The following is a 16,761-nucleotide window of genomic DNA, read 5'->3' as shown; positions in this document are numbered from 1 at the left end:
GATCTAGAATTTTCCAAGCTCTCTTGAAGCATCAACTAGAGATTACATGCAAACAACAAATCCAATGATAGAGCGAAGTTTCTGAAATTGGCTAAACATAGTTACTAATTAAATCTTTGAGAATAGATCTCGGAGTCACGAACAGGAGAGTTTGTCTGCAACTATGCAAAATAGAAGAGTCCGTGAATTTTGGAATTACATGTAGTCACACTAATAAGTACTAAATGAGATAGCACTAGATTTAGGTTTAAATCTATTGTACAAACTTCGATTCTATTCTAGTGGATATGTTGTCTTGAGGATTGTTTAGGTTAAATCATTCTTAATTTTTTTAATTGTGAAACAGATTGTTTAATCAATTTTCATTGGTGTCATATGCGATTTGTCCTTGTGTGATATGTTAAAATCAATTCAATCAAGAGCATAATTAATTAATTACTTGACTATAATTTGATTTATTTTGTGACAACTGGGGCCCAAAATCCATAATATAGAGTTTTAATAGAACAGATGGTTGAAAAAAAAAATCATATTACATTAAATTTTTAAGAAAAGAAAAAAAGATAAAGAAGCAATGTGAAATGAAGTGTCGGAGCGTACTTATTTAGTAAAATTATCCAACCGTTCATACCTTTGATACTTTTGTGTCTATGCATGGTTTATTAACCAATGAAATTAGTTCTTTAATAAATTTTTGGTTATGTCTCAAAATAACCAGTCTTCTTTCATTATTGTTTCTCAAAAAAAGAAGTCTTTTTTCAATGGGCCGACTAACGTGTTTGACTTTGACCTTAGCAGGCAGCAGCTGTGTGTTACCTCGTAGACCCGCGCTACACGCTGGCATGAGCATATAAGTAGCTAGCTAATTAGCAAACAAGTGGAAAGTCCTTGGTCTCTATCTTACTGGCTAACAACATGATAAACATGCTCAAATTTGTGTTCATTCTATTTTTCTCGTGCTTGTCGTGTACTTCTCATGGCGTAAATGTGAATAATCTAAAATCAGGTGATACACTCAATTCCTCAAGGTTCCTAGTTTCCACAGAAAGAAGGTTCACATTGCAAGAGTCATTGAATTTGAGCAAAAAATATATATATATATATATATATATATATATATATATAATGCAACTTTTAAGTTTATGCATATTTATATAAGGAAAATTACCAATAATGCAAGTGTCATTGAATTTGAGCAACAACGAATCTGGGTTGTGAATAGTGCAACTTTTAAGAGTATATATATATAGATAATTTGTGACGATGCAGGTAGGGTCATCACAGCAGATTTAGATATGTTCAATCATTTCCTCAGTTCACAAACAGATTCAGATCGAGCTTTCTCCAAAGTTAAACTTCTTGATCAAGAAATAGCAGCTTGGATCTCTCCTCCCTCCCTCTCTCTCTCTCTCTCTCTCTCTCTCTCTCTACATATACACACACACTAAAGTTTTGTTCATTAAAAGTTTTTCCCTAGCTAGATATTCATGTGTATTGCATCTTAATTATCTTAATTGAGGTTTTACTGGAAAAATGTTTGTTGCTTATATATAGATGGTACATAAATTAGCCATGGCTAAGGATCTTAAATATGGATCTTATTCAAGGTTTATGTGCCTTGTACTCTGGGATTACACAAATTACAGATGCAACAAAAAATGAATCTAGGGCAAGAATTTTAAAATTAAACCATTAGTAAAACTAACTAAACTAAGGTATGTCTAATTTTCTCTTTCACTGAGGTTTCAAATACAAACTGTTAAAGATTTTCAAAAATTGGTTAGAGTGGAGATTCATAATATGTTATATTAATTAGTTTGCATTTCTACACCTTTTTAGTTAAGCTTTAGGTTTGAAGGATCTGAACTTTGCATGATGCCTTTAATGGATCTCTTTTGCTTATTATGCTTAACACTCGTTTATCCCTTCGTAAGGGTACTCATCTTCCACAATTTTGCTTTAAAAAAAAGAAAAAAAGAAAATTCCATTCCCTTGTATTTGTAGACGATATGAAGTATAACTTGGATCAAAATCAGAAAATATTTTCTTATATGATGATTACTAACACTGCCATATATGACCAGGTATAGGAACAAAGAAGTGGATATGCGTTGCAATTTTCACAGCCATTGCTCTACTCGTGATTGTTTTCTGCATATTGTGTTATCTACTCAAACGGAGAGCAGTTGTAATTCAAGGTATATATATAATATTTAAATTTACCAATTCTTGATTGTTAATATGATATATGCAAATTATGATGTTCTATGGAAATTCAAACAGGGAATGATGAAACAAACGGTGAAAATGGATTGCTTGCTTTATTGAGCTTGGACCCATCTATCAACATGAATGAAATTCTAAATGATGGGAATGATGGAGCTCGTTTCAGAGTAATTAGCTATACATGTGTCATGGCTGCAACAAACAATTTTTCAGTAGAAAACAAGCTTGGAGAAGGAGGCTTTGGGCCTGTGTATAAGGTCAACTCTAAATAAATTTCTACATCAAGTAGTTTTGAGTAACTTACATCTAAGCTGAATTAATCTTTTTTAATCACCACATCAGGGAAAATTGGCAGGGGGGCAAACAATAGCAATAAAGCGATTAGGGCGAAATTCAAGACAAGGAATGCTGGAGTTCAAGAATGAGCTGATAGTCATACCTAAACTCCATCATGTGAATATTGTTAAACTTATTGGTTGTTGCATTCATGGAGAAGAGAGGATGTTGGTTTATGAATACATGCCCAACAAAAGTTTAGATTGCTTTCTTTTTGGTTAGAAAAACATTGACTTTTACTAGTACTTCCTTTGCTTATTTTTTAAAAATAAAATTTAAGTTTATTATATTACTTTCTAAAAACTAGATTATTGATCACATCTATATAATTGTTAATATCGGATAGATTCAAAGAGGAGCAAGCTATTAGATTGGAAAAAACGTTTCAACATAATTGAAGGAATCGCTCAAGGACTACTCTATCTCCATAAATATTCAAGACGAAGAATAATTCATAGAGATTTAAAAGCCGGTAACATACTTCTTGACCAAAACATGAATCCTAAGATTTCTGATTTTGGCACGGCACGAATTTTCAAATCGGATGAATTGGAAGCAAACACTAATGTAATTGTTGGAACATAGTAAGTTATTAATAAACCCCTACACTTGTGATGATTAAGTTTCTATTTTAATCTTACTATTACACGTGCTCAATTCAATCACTAGTGAAATGAAATATTTATTGTGTTTTTGATGTAGTGGCTATATGTCTCCTGAGTATGCTATGCAAGGAGTGTTCTCTATAAAATCCGATGTCTATAGCTTTGGAGTCTTGATGCTTGAAATCGTGAGTGGTAGAAAAAACAATAGCTTCTACCATGTTGACTACACACTCAATTTAGCAGGATATGTATGTCAATTAAATTTAAGCTTTGGATTTTATTTATATTCATTGTTATGTGCGCTTCTAATATTGTAAATGATTTTCTCAGGCATGGAATTTATGGGAAGAAGGCCAAGGGCTAGAACTAATTGATCCTTCAATAAGTGATTCATGTGTCAAATATAAGGTGTTGAGATGGATCCATATCGGTCTCCTATGTATACAGGATAACACTGATGATCGGCCCACTATGTCAGATGTGTTATTTATGTTAAGCAATGATGGTACACCATTGCCTTTGCCAAGAAACCAACCATTTTTTTTTGGATGAAATGGCTTTAGGGCAATTATTCCCAGGTCCTAACAAAGACTCAAAATGTTGCTTTCAGTGGATTGCTTGTCCACTTCTGTTAGGGCAGATGATATAGTAATAGAGAGGATAATTATCCTTTGTTATCTAGCTTTACCACTTCTGTTAGGCTCTGGTTTTTCTTTTCTTCCCCATTAACTTTCTTTGCATATATGGCCGTAATGGTGGCTCATAGTAGGGGAATTGTCAATTACACCTTTCCCTGTAATTGTTGTAATGTGTGGAGGAAGGATGTCAGTGTTGTTCTTGTCTTGCTTAGTGAAATTGGTATTTATCTAAAATAAATAAATCTTCACCTTTCAACTACGCTACATATTAATGTGCAATTTTCTTAGTCATAGATATCATATATCTTTTTCTTAGTTTTAAATACAGGCCAGATTCTCATAGCTAGGGTGGGACATCCCATAAAAATGAAAAGATATTGCCAAGGGTTTTTTTTTTTTTGGGGGGGGGGGGGGGGGGGGGTGTGTGTGTGTGGGGTGTTGTGTTGTTCAATCAGTGTCACATCAATGCTAAGATTGACATCGATATCATATATGTATTTTCTGATTAAAGTCATTAAACGTTAATTTGTTACTAATATATAGCTTATTTCTTAGCCATTTTCTTGTTATAAGTTTTCCATGTTATCGTTAATTTAGATTAGACCATTTTTGTTTATATTGTTTTTAAAATTATTTATATTATTATGTTTCAAAAAATATATCTAAAATAAATTTCCAAAATTTGATTGGAACAAGTTAGCCACAATTTTTTATGGGGAGAATAAAGTGCACATTATCGCATTTTTTCTTCCTTGAGTAAATAACAACAAAGGGCTAGCTGACGGGGGTGGAAGATAGCAAGAACCAAATCGCATTTACCTCAATAAAAAATAGCCATTAATCAACTAGAGTTCTTTGAATTCACAAGAAGAGTTACTAGAATATCCACTAAAAAAATAGTGAGAAGAAAATATGAAATTATACAAAACTAAATACACCATTTTTGTTTACAAGCTTGAAACCCAATTTAAAGACTCTAAAACTTGACTAATAAGAAAATATATTGTAAAACATATCATAATTTATGTATATCATAATGGAACTCTAATTGAAAAGCATTAAATACACCTAAAATCAAAGAAATAATAGTGCTAAGTCAAAATTTTCAAAAACTACATAATAACATCAAAAATTAATAAATAACAAAAATTATATTTCATATTTGTTCTTTTTCTTTTTTCTTTTTTGATAAGCTTATTGTGTCCTTCACTAGCCACTTGTGAAGGAGATCTGAGGGCAAAGGGAATGATTGGAAAACACAAGTTTCTAAGTTACAGGTTGCAAAATCCTTCTAAGGACTTTTTAGGCCACCTATTCTAAATTTGAAGCCAACATGTGTAGACACGTTTGTCCATTAATCATTGCATAGAACCTTTTTAGGGTTTGATTTATCACCAAAAAGATAGCTCGGTTACGGGAATATGCAGCACCTTCATCTACTTGAAAGAAGTTATTTGTACAGTCTCATATGTGTATTATCTGCTGGAATATCAAGCCAACAAAAAACCCTAAAGGACTGCCATGTTCAATCCAACCTATCAATTACTCACTAAAGGCCATACATTTGAGGAGAGCTAAGAATACAAAAAATATACAAAGATTCTCTTCAGAACAATTCTTGCTCTTTCTCTGCCTGTTTATTTCTACAAGATGGAAGATCTTATGTGCAAGAATGATATTATATTGGGGACTTAGATTAATTAGGTTTTCAATTTTGAGAACAAGTCAATGCGAGTAGCTTATAGCTCTTTTACCATGAAGCATCCTACAAAGAAACAGTGGAAAACCCAAATAGTGAAACAGTCATATCCTTCACTGTGTTTCCAGCTGTGATAAAAGAATAAAGCCGTAAAGCATAACAGCCTTCAAGGGTACACTGTCATGACCCAAATTCACAGAACATGAATTTAGATGCATGACTAAGTTGTTGATCTTACATAATTTAATAAAGAAAATTAATTTCCAAAATTCAATAAACTCCAAATAAACAATGCTCTTAATAAATCTCTTGCAATAACTAAAATCCACAATTTAGAACTAATCTCCAAATACTGTAAAATCTTAAGTGAAATAAAATAACTAAAAATCCTTAAAAGCTTCAAGAATTATTGACGTTGCCTAAAAACTCACACGCTCTACCTTGCACCTTATGAAGAGATCCAAAGTTTTTGTTTCCCAATTAAACTTTAATTGAAAATTGTAATTGATGGGGGTGAGCTACACATTTAGTAAAAAATTATACACAATACACAGTAAAATAAAGTCAAGCAGAGCACGAGTATTTTGATTTTATAAACTCATTGATATCAAATATAATTTTTCCAAAACATATAATGAACACTTAATAAATATGAAATCAAATCTTAAATCATTCAAAAACACATACAAATAATTGATCAAAGCACAGTGTCACATATACACATATCACATATTTTTACATACAATCCTGTCCAACATCTAACCCCGGCTGGTGAGGGATTAACACTTATTCTCACATATGGAAAATTATTGAATACTCCGAGAGTACCATAAATGCGTACTCCCCCCTCTCATATGAATTGTAGGTCCCACCATGAATTTAATTAGTGAGACTCACAATTATGTGAGAAGGGGGAGTACGCATTTATGGTACTCCAGGAGTACTTAATAATTACTCCTCACATATAACCTTATGAGCGAGTTTACACATATATCTGATCAATTCTAAAAACACTTATTTTGAGTGACATATCATAAAAGCAAAAAGTTTATACAAAACAGAATAATTTTCATAATATTAATAATTATTCCAAATATAGAGACATATTGAATATCACAATATTGAATTGAAACATAAATCAAAAGATGCTTAACTCTCTTAGGGAATGAGCAGGAACTGAGGAGTTTATACAAGTATTTTACAATTCTTGAGTAAATTTGAAAATTCAATTTGCTAAAAGAAGCATTTTGAATACCATTAGGAGAATAGAAATATGACTTTGAAATCACTTGGTTTTACACAAATTTAAAGAACAAGAACTTTTTTAGAAAACTTACATTGAAACTCAATTCTTTTCGAAAAATAGTTTAGTTTATAATCATCTTTTAATTGAAATTTAAACATTCAAAATGTTATTTGAAATTAAAAGTTTCTCTTTAAAACATTATTTAAAAGTCGATGTTTTTCTTTCAATGATATGAAAATACTTTCGATAAACTTTAAAAAATGTAAGTTTCAAAACATAATTTTTGAAAACCTTTAACTTTTAAGAACTTTTTTTTTTTAGTTGAAGATACTAAGTATTTTTAATACACATGGAAAGATGTAATGACGGAGCCATGGGACCGAAGGAGGCCTTGCCCCCCTAAATGTTTTTGAAAAAAGTTTAAATATATGGATTTGTAATGAGTTATCCTTTTTTTTTTTTGAAAAAAAAAAAAAAAATCAAGTTGATATCCTTTTGGCCCACCTTCTCCGGTTAATTTTTATTTATTTAATTATAACTTAAATTAACTGGCCCCCTTTCTCCCGTTAATTTTTATTTATTTATTTATAACTTAAATTAACTGGTTATTCATCAACTTGTGATAAACATAAAGTTTTTAACAATTATCTCAGGAAAAAAATTATAAGCTTAGCTCCTACCTTGTTAAAAAGAAATAATAATAATTCCTCTTGCTTCAGTTGACTATGATAGCACTGTTTCTCAAAAATTACACCACCACAAAACACAACACTACCGCTAAATCTACAACTGAATTGTTAAGAAACACAACTTAAATCTACATGTGAGTCTTTGATCATTTTCTCAGTTTTAGTCCTCTCACTCTCCATTCCATAATTTCTCAATTTGTCTCCTTCTTTCTTTGTCTCTGACTCTGATTTCCCTTTTCTTTTATCTTCTGTTGCTTCAAGCTCTTAAAACTTGAACCTGAAGTTTTTGAGTGCCTTTATGTTGTTTCAATTTCAAGAAAATCTACTGTCCACGTGTATGGTTATAAACCTCACACTTAGCAATGTTAATTAACATAGTAACCACATCTCTCTTTCTCTCTCTTCTAATTTTGTTAGAGTAACTCTTTTTTTCTCTACTCCCGAAGTAGTAGGTACGTGATTCTTCTTCAAATATAATTTTTTAATTGATAGATATTTTATAATATAACATACTAATCGCTAACTCGTATGATGCACGAGATAGTTAAATAAAAATTAAAAGTACTTATTTTGCTTAAAGGTTTATGATTTAACTTAAAAAAATGTATAACTTGAAAATTAAAGAAAATAAGTAATTTTTTTGTTCAATATAATGGTTTAGAAAATTTTTTTTTCTTTCATATCATTGGTTCCACATAACACATTCCAACGTGATGACTTCACATAATACTCAACTGCAATTAAATCTACCATCTACCACCACTCTAATCTATGTTATTTTGATAGTAGATATACAAATTGCATTCTCATATTTTTAGAGTTTGTCACATCATTATTATTATCTATATAATATAAAACTGAAATTTTTGACTTTTTTAGATACATTAGAGTTAGGATTAAAAAAATAATTATAATTTTTTTTTAATTAGACCTGATGTTAGAATTTTTTTTTTTTAAAAAAGGACTCACTTTAAGTTTCAAAAAAAGAAAAAATAAAGATTCACGTAAAAAAAAAAAACTTTAGGATTAAGGAAGAAAGAGAGATACTCTTGTTAGGACTTTCTCACTATTTAGTTTAAAAATTAAATTTTTTTTATAAATTAAAATTGTGATGTCACATTGGATTTTTTTTTTTTTTAAAAGGACTCATTTTAGATTTCAAAAAAAGAAAAAAAAATAAAGATTCACGTAAAAAAAAAAAACTTCAGGATTAAGGAAAAAATAGAGAGACTCCTGTTAGGACTCTCTTATTATTTAGTTTAAAAAATTAAAATTAAAAAAAAAACTTTAGGATTAAGGAACAAAGAGAGAGACTCCTGTTAGGACTCTCTCACTATTTATTTTAAAAAATTAAATTTTTTTTTATAAATTAAAATGATGATGTGGAAAATTGTGGGAGTTTCAAAGGTTTCGGTTATATATATATATAAAATAAACTTATAGTTTGATAAAAGTATATAATATATCATATAAATAAATAAATAAAATAATGGAAGATTTTAGCAATCTTTAACCAATTAGTAAATTTTTATCTTAATTATAATACTAAATCTAGGTTTATTGACAAATTAAAAACTATTAAGTTATAAAGTACTTAATTATTGAAAATTTCTTATAAAAAAATTTTGAAATGAGTTATATATATTTTTTATATGGCCCTCCAAGCATAAATTCCTGGCTTCGCCACGGGGAAGATGGGAGAAGGTCTTAAAGAAACTGACAATAGTGTATATCCAAAATGTTCTAACTTTTAGATACATAGTATAAGCTTCAAACCTTTTTAGTTCACACTCATTTTCCAATGTGAGATTGACCCACTATTTTTTCTTTTGAGAATATTAAGTATTTTTCTTTTGGATTCAAAACTTGTGTATATTATGCATAATTACTTACAACACTTGAATCAATCTGAAAGTCCAGCGGAAACATCTTCCAAATAATCTTAAAATACTCTTAAATAAGACCTATAATCAATCATGAAAATTACTTAATATCCTCCACAAAATATAAAGCTTATTCAACTATATAAATTGTTTCAAGAGACTTGTACTTTGATGAACCAATTAATAACACTGATGCAAAGAATCTCTACCCAAAAATGTTTCCTTGAATTTATCAAACCTTAGAGGCACTAACCAATATATTGTAAACTTAGAATTTAATAATGTCCCAATGAAAAGTAAACCCTTATACATGATTTAAGCTTTATAATCATGACTTTTGTTCTAGAATACAAGCTGTAGGCACCCTAGGATTTAATATATGTAGATATATATCTAACCCAAAGAAAGTGTAAAAGCCATGTACATAATGATTTGATTCATAACTTGTTCATGGATATACACGGTGGCCAATTCTAGGATTTACTATATATATATCCAAAGGAAAAACGTGAAGCCATATTCAATGATTACAAATATTAAGATTTGTAATCTATGATTTGTTCTAGGGACACACAGTGGGCACGTGAAAGCCATCCTAATCTATAAAACCCCAAACGTTAAAGCCATATTCAAGATTAAGATTTGCAATTCCATGGTTTTGTTCTAGAATGAAGTCTGTAAGCACTAACATAAAAGTGAAACAACAATTCTAGGAAATACTCCTTTTGAAAAATCTAAACATCACTAACGTTCCCAAGATAAAATTCTAACCCTTTAATTCTTTGTTTAGAACAAATGGAAAAATCGTACCTAAAACAATTCTGTTAGGTTCTAAGTACTTAGGAACTAATGTATTAGAACACTAATGTGTATTGTTAGCAAACCATGATCAAAACAAGTGTTTAGTCTTGTTTTAGACTTGCTCAAAGTATGTCATTCATGTAAAATTGGAATCGAGTTAACTGCAGAAGTTACTATGCAATTCTGCCTGACTCGATCCATCGAGAATTAGACTTGATCGATCGAGAATTAGACTCGACCGATCGAAACTCGTGTAGATTGTTTTTTTTTTTGCAGAATTTTCAACTCAGCCCTTAGCCCATATGACGTGTAGGGTTTTATGTTTTGCCTTAAGTATAAAAGGCAAACCCTAGCCACATTTTTTAGGTTGCTCATATTGCTGTTTGTATGATCTCTTGTGAGATCAAAGAGGTGCTTGTCTTCACACAAGCTTAGGATTATTAAGAAGGAGATTTCTTCAAGAGCTTAATGATCATTCAGTTACTGCCATAAGAGCTTAACAATATACAAGCGGGAGTGCTTGTAATTGTTGGAGAATCTAAGAAAGAAGGAGTATGTGGTCTCGGAGCTTGCACGTGGTCGTGTCAGTAAGTTTTCTACTGGTGGGTAGCAATAGAATGTTAGTGGTCTAAGTCGCTATTGTTCAAACTTCGATTCTTTCATAGTGGATTCAGTTTTACCTTGAGGATAGCTAGGTTAAATCTTCCCCAGGTTTTTTACCAGTTTGGTTTTCCTGGGTCATCATATCATTGTGTTCTTTATATTTCCACTACTTTGCATGATATGATTGTTTTGTGTTAACCTAGATTTGGATAATTTACCTAAGTTAATAACTTGACTAAATAACTAGTTAATCTGGTTGTTTTAAGGGGTCTAAAAACGTACAAGAGGTATCAGAGCGGGTAGCTTTTGTGTGTAGATCTTTTGATCTCTGAGCTGATCCTTGACCCCAGTTGTCATGGAACATGGACACTCTCTTGTTATTCCTCCTCACTTTGATGGGAATAATTATGCTTACTGGAAAATCAAGATGAAAGCATTCCTGAAATCCATTGATGAGAGAGTTTGGAACTCCGTTGAATATGGATGGGAGAAGCCCACTACTCCTGTGGGTGAGTGGCAAACTTCTAAGAAAGAAGCAATCACCTTCAATAGTAAAACTATGAATGCTATCTTTGACGTTGTTTCTATGGAGGAATTTAAGAGAATCTCTAATGTTAAGGTTGCTCATACTACTTGGAAAATCCTCCAAACTGTGCATGAAGGCACAAAGGCAGTTAAGATCAATAAGTTACAACAATTAACAACTAGATTTAAAAGCATTAGGATGTCTGATGATGAATCTTTTGATGAATTCTATACTAAACTTAATGACATTTTTAATTTTGCATACAACTTGGGTGAAATCTATGATCAGTCTAAAATTGTTAGGAAGATTCTTAGATTTTTAATTGAAGATTTTAGACCCAAAGTGACTGCCATCACTGAGAGTAAGGATGTGGACTCCATCCCTGTTTATGAACTTGTAGGATCTCTTCAGTCCTATGAGTTGGACCTACCCAAAACTAGCAAATCCAAATCAATGGCTAGTCTGTTGATGATGTTGATGGGGATTGATTTGGATTTGCTAGTTGATTTGGATTATCATGTGACTTGATTTGGAAAGTTGCTGCAAAGGATGCCATAAGTATTGAATTAGGCTTAAAGAAAATTGCATCTCTTGAGCTTGAAAAGAAAAATTTGCTTGTGAATTTGTTTAATGCTACTGAACTTTTGAATAATGTGAAGACTGAGAACATGCTTTTGCTTGATAAAGTTAAATCTTTCGAACATGAACTATCTGTTGCTAGAGAACAAACTAATAGGTCTGCTAGTTCCAAACTTGATCAGATGTTGAGTGTTCAAAAGTCTCCTTCCGACAAAACTGGTTTAGGTTTTGTAGAAAGCATCAATGTGTTTGCACCTAATTCCACAATCTTTGTTCCTTCATCTTCTTCTGAACCCCCTGTGAATGAGGTTGTGAGTGAGGTTGTCAAACCCCCTGTGCGTGAGGTTGTCAAACCCATAGAAGTTTGACCTCCTAAGATGATTAGGGTTGATATGAAAAAGTATAAACCTAAGAAGTCTACCCTTTCTAAGAACAAGTCACATGATAAGCCTGCATGGGTTTGTCATTTTTGTGGAAAGTCTAGGCACATTTGTCCAAACTGTTATAAGTTAAAAGCTGCTAAGAGAACAAAAAAACCAAAAGTACCTGTGCCTCAAGCCAAAAGGCTCGAAATCTTTATTTCAATCCTGGAGTTGGAAATCATTCTCATGTGAATAAGAACTCAAATGCTCGACATGCATCTAAAAAGTTTTGGATGCAAAAGGCTCAATCTAATTAAGTCTTTCTGACATGGTCCTTGTGCTTCATTGCTCTACTCATTGTGACCATTTTTTTTCTTTGTCTCTAGGATTTTCATTGCATTACATTCATGCATTTCATTCTAAGTTATTTTTTTTAAAAAAAGAGGGAAGAAAATTGTGCTTTGCATTTATTTTCTTGGTTTTGAAAACAAGGTAGGTCAATTTATTTTCACACAACATGTCTATGTATCTTGTTTAGCTTGGATGAGCTTATTTACTGCACTTTACTAGTTAAAGCTTTGTAGTGCATGTTGTGTGGGAAGATGTTTGTAGTTTTTAATTACTTTGTCTTGATCTTGAAATCACATGTCTTTGAATGTCAAACTTGAGCCTTTTGAGAAAGGCATAAATAACCATCTCACCACTGTTCACTAGCCAATCATGAACATCTTAGTGCATATCGTAAGATTTTATGCTCGAGATAGTGTAACACATGCACAAAAAGAACATAAGGTGTAGCCTCAGTTTAATTGCTTAGAATTGGTGTCTACATTATTGGACTTAATGCTAAATCAAATAAATAAAATTGGTGTGTACATTATCCCAGCTATTTTTTAAGAAGTTTCTGAACATTTAAAATTTGTGTGTACAATATGAGGCAAACTCAAGAAACTTACACGATTGCAAGCTTATTATCTAGAAGATGTGGGAGTTATATGATGTAACTCTTTAGGTGATAGTCTCTTTCAAGTTCTTTGTGATGAATTTTGTAGACTTTGTGGTTGATTTCTATTCATATATCACCTCATATGTATCTCAAGCTTTTTGCTAGTTGCACACATTACACAAGTTACTTTTTGCTAAACATTGTACATGTTATTGTGTGTGTTTTTGGTCTGACCAACCAAGTTTAAAAATGCCTTGAGTTTTATGCAAAATAGATTTGATACTTGAGAATTATAGGAAAATGCTTGAAAATATTTTTTTTTTTTTGGGAAAACTGGGTTGAAAACATCTGTTTTTGAAAACCATTTCATCTCATATTCATGCATTTTATTCATAATATTTAATGCTTTGAGGAGTTTTTGCATCAAATTGCTCTATTTTTTCAAAAACTGTTTTTTCCAGAATTTCGACCAGTCAAACCTGCTTTTCAATCGATTGAAATTTCGATTAAAATTTTGGTCAGCCTCTGTCTATTTCGATCGGTGCTCGATTAGTGTTGGATCAATCGAAGTATTTTCAACTGATTGAATGTGTTTTTCGATTGATCGAAAATTGTATAGAGGATTTTAAAAAAAAGGCTATTTTCACATGTTCATCTCACTTTTCAAAAGTTTTTCAACTTTTTCCCTCTCTCTATTCGACTCGGTCAAGGCTCCAATCAAGCTTTTTGTCATTTTCCTCCGATCTTTTTGCAAGGTTTTCCTCTCCCAAGGCTGGTAAGACCTTTTTACCCTTTCTTTTGCTTTTTATTTTCATGTTCATGCATAAATTCATGCTTTTAAGGGTGCTTTTAGTACCTATGCATATTTTGGAGTTTTGATGATTCAAGCCTTGTTTTCTGAAATTGATCAATGGGTTTTTGTCATACAATGTTATCATCATGATCTATGGTGTTTAATTTGATCAATTTGGTGTTTTGTGAGGAATTGAAAATTCTAGGGCTTGTATTTATCCGAATTGGGGATTTTGTTCAATTTGAGTTTGATTGATGAAATTGGCTTGTTGGTTTGATGTATTTGATCATTCTAAACTGTTATCTAACTTGTGTGATGATCAATTGGTCAATTTAGTAAAAATTCTACAAGTGGTTTTTCAAAATTTTGGAGTTTTTGGTATAAACTCTTTGCTTAAGCCAATTTTGTGATTCGAAACTTAAAAATTGAACTTTTTATCACTGTATTAGAGCATGCATCATGACATTTATCTGTTTGTGCATCATATAGATTTTTTTTCCTTTTGTCATGCTAACTTGCAGTTTGCCCTCGTGTAAATGTTTTGTTCTTTCTCGTGTGTCTCTGCTTTTATTCTAGCACCATGCCTAGGAAGACTAGAGCCAATAGGTCATCCTCCTCTTCTTCTGCCCCTTCCTTTGAGAGTGACAGATTCTTGAGTGCGAAGCACCAAGAGACCTTTGAGACACTCAACCTTAAGGGAAAGATTTGGGCTGAGCGTAGCGTTTTGTTAGATGAGCTAGATCCTGCCATTAGGGCTAACTTTGAGCGTCGGGGTTGGTTTTCACTTCTGGATTTGATTCCCCCCCTCCAGCCATTTTGATTAGAGAGTTCTATTCTAACCTCTCTATTCATGTCTATGATTCCAACACTGTCCTTAGGAGTTGGATTCGTTGTGATGAGTACACCATTACCCCTTCGGTAATGGCTGCTACTCTTGGGGTGCCTCTTGTTCAGCATCCTGTCTATCCTTATGATGTGTCTCCTCCCCTAGACGACATCATGTCATACATCACTAGTACTTCTATCTTGTGGCCTATTTCTCATTTGCACACCATTCCTTTGGAGCAATGTGCATTTTTGTATGCTCTTGTTACGGATGCTTCTATTAGTTTTCCTCATTTGTTTCTTCGTTCTTTGAATAAAGTTTATAGGAGTTTGTCTACTGCTCATGCTTTTTTTCATCCTGTTTTCATTCATAGGATTTTGTTGTTTTTAGGTTTAGATGACTTCCCCGCTTCTGAGCCCGTATACGTTATTGCTCCCATCGGTGCCACTTTTCTTAGGTAAAGGGCTACTCAGATGAGAGAGCACTCTAAACGTCCTAGAGTTGAGCCTTCTGGTACCGCATCCCCTTCTTCTTCTATAGGTTTTACTTCTGGTGAGGAGTCTGTTGATCCTGTAGGTGCTGCTGCTGCTGTTGATCCTCCACCATCTACTTTGGATGACTTTGACATTCGTCGTACCTTGGAGACTGTCGTGACAGTTCAGGCGGCTCATGGTCAAATTTTTGTGGATATGCTTGATGAGCTCCGTGCTTTGCGAGCAGTTTTGGCGCATCTTAGACGTTCGCCTTTGCCACCTCCTTTTGGTGATGGATTTTGATTTCCCTTTTCCATTCTGTCATAAAAGAGGGAGTACATTTAAGTACATTTTGGTCACTTGTAGAGGATTTTTGTAGTTAGGGGGAGAGTTTGTTTTGGTGAGCCTGTGGAGATTAGATTGTATTTAGGTGCTTCATTTTGTACTTACTTTTTTGGCTCTTGATGAATTCATGTTGGGGGGAGATACATTTATTTATTTTTTATATATGTTTCTTGTTTCACTGCTTATAGACTTATGATTATGAGTTATTCATTGATATTTGTCTATATTTTGTGTTTTGTGAAATCAAGATTTTTATTTTGTTTACTTGTATTTTCCACACATACGTTTATACGTTTTGTTTAGTGTTTCAGGAAATATACAAGTTGATTCAATTGAGCTGCTATCTACACTTGCAACTGAGGGATAGTAGTTAGGATTGGGTTTGTTATAATGGGCATTTTTTTGTAAAGGGCTTTTCTTTGTAAACATTGAGCTTTTAGTTGTGTTTTGTCACGGATTGTCAAAGGGGGAGTTTGTTAGGTTCTAAGTACTTAGGAACTAATGTATTAGAACTCTAATATGTATTGTTGGCAAACCATGATCAAAACAGATCTTTAGTCTTGTTTTAGATTTGCTCAAAGTATGTCATTCATGTAAAGTTGGAATCGAGTTAACTGCAGAATTTATTGTGCAATTCTGCCTGACTCGATCGATCGAGAATTAGATGTTAGGACATATGTGTTTCACTTGTTTAGAACATATGTCATTCATTTATGTAATTGGCTAATCCTTTGACAAAACGCACTTTACTTGTAATTGGGTAGAATTAGGATGAGTTTTATACTTCAAGAAACTGTGTTTCAAGATCAAGTGTTGAAGTCATCAAGTTTGTCCAAGAAACAAGCTGAATAGTGCAAGTTCATTAAAGCTCGACAGCTAGCATGTGTCGAGGTTTAAAGAGCTGTTCTAGCCCCATGGCTCGACACTTGCTCGACAGCATCTCGATACCTCTATTTGTCGAGGTTTAAGAAAAACAGATTTTGAGTTCTATTTTGATTCCAATCTGTGGATGTGTCTTTGGGCTTTCTTTTCTCCTAACCCTAGACATATAAAAGGATTATTTTAAGGGCCGTCAAAGTGTGGCAAGTTGTACAAGCATTGAGAAATCCTTGTTCATGCAAATTGTGACTTGAGACAAAGTTCTTGCCCTAGTTCATCTCTCTTGTGAAAAGGTTGCTGTGTCTT

General features: G+C 32.5%; 1 protein-coding gene across 1 annotated transcript; it reads left to right on the top strand.

Annotated features, from left to right (window-relative positions):
* Nucleotides 1-901: 901 nt before the first annotated feature.
* On the top strand, nucleotides 902-3,995 carry LOC142615787 (G-type lectin S-receptor-like serine/threonine-protein kinase At1g11330). The gene is made up of 7 exons (XM_075788616.1): nucleotides 902-1,006; nucleotides 2,085-2,198; nucleotides 2,284-2,483; nucleotides 2,569-2,779; nucleotides 2,909-3,146; nucleotides 3,265-3,415; nucleotides 3,498-3,995. Exons 1-7 carry the CDS (start codon nucleotides 916-918, stop codon nucleotides 3,717-3,719), a joined length of 1,227 nt encoding a protein of 408 aa, XP_075644731.1. The 5' UTR covers nucleotides 902-915; the 3' UTR covers nucleotides 3,720-3,995.
* The last annotated feature ends 12,766 nt before the right edge of the window (nucleotides 3,996-16,761 follow it).

This window comes from Castanea sativa, chromosome 11 (assembly GCF_040712315.1).
Source record: "Castanea sativa cultivar Marrone di Chiusa Pesio chromosome 11, ASM4071231v1".
In the NCBI taxonomy this organism is placed as follows: Eukaryota; Viridiplantae; Streptophyta; class Magnoliopsida; order Fagales; family Fagaceae; genus Castanea; species Castanea sativa.
The sequence above is the reverse complement of the archived record's forward strand: the minus strand, read 5'-3'. Positions and strand labels throughout refer to the sequence as shown.

What these genes read in the sequence shown, in the direction of transcription:
- LOC142615787 (XM_075788616.1), top strand. Translation starts at nt 916, where the DNA reads ATGATAAACATGCTCAAATTTGTGTTCATTCTATTTTTCTCGTGCTTG. An exon ending in GAGAGCAGTTGTAATTCAAG is followed by an intron (nt 2,199 to 2,283) that starts GTATATATATAA and finishes AAATTCAAACAG; the next exon opens with GGAATGATGAAACAAACGGT. An exon ending in AATGTAATTGTTGGAACATA is followed by an intron (nt 3,147 to 3,264) that starts GTAAGTTATTAA and finishes TTTTTGATGTAG; the next exon opens with TGGCTATATGTCTCCTGAGT.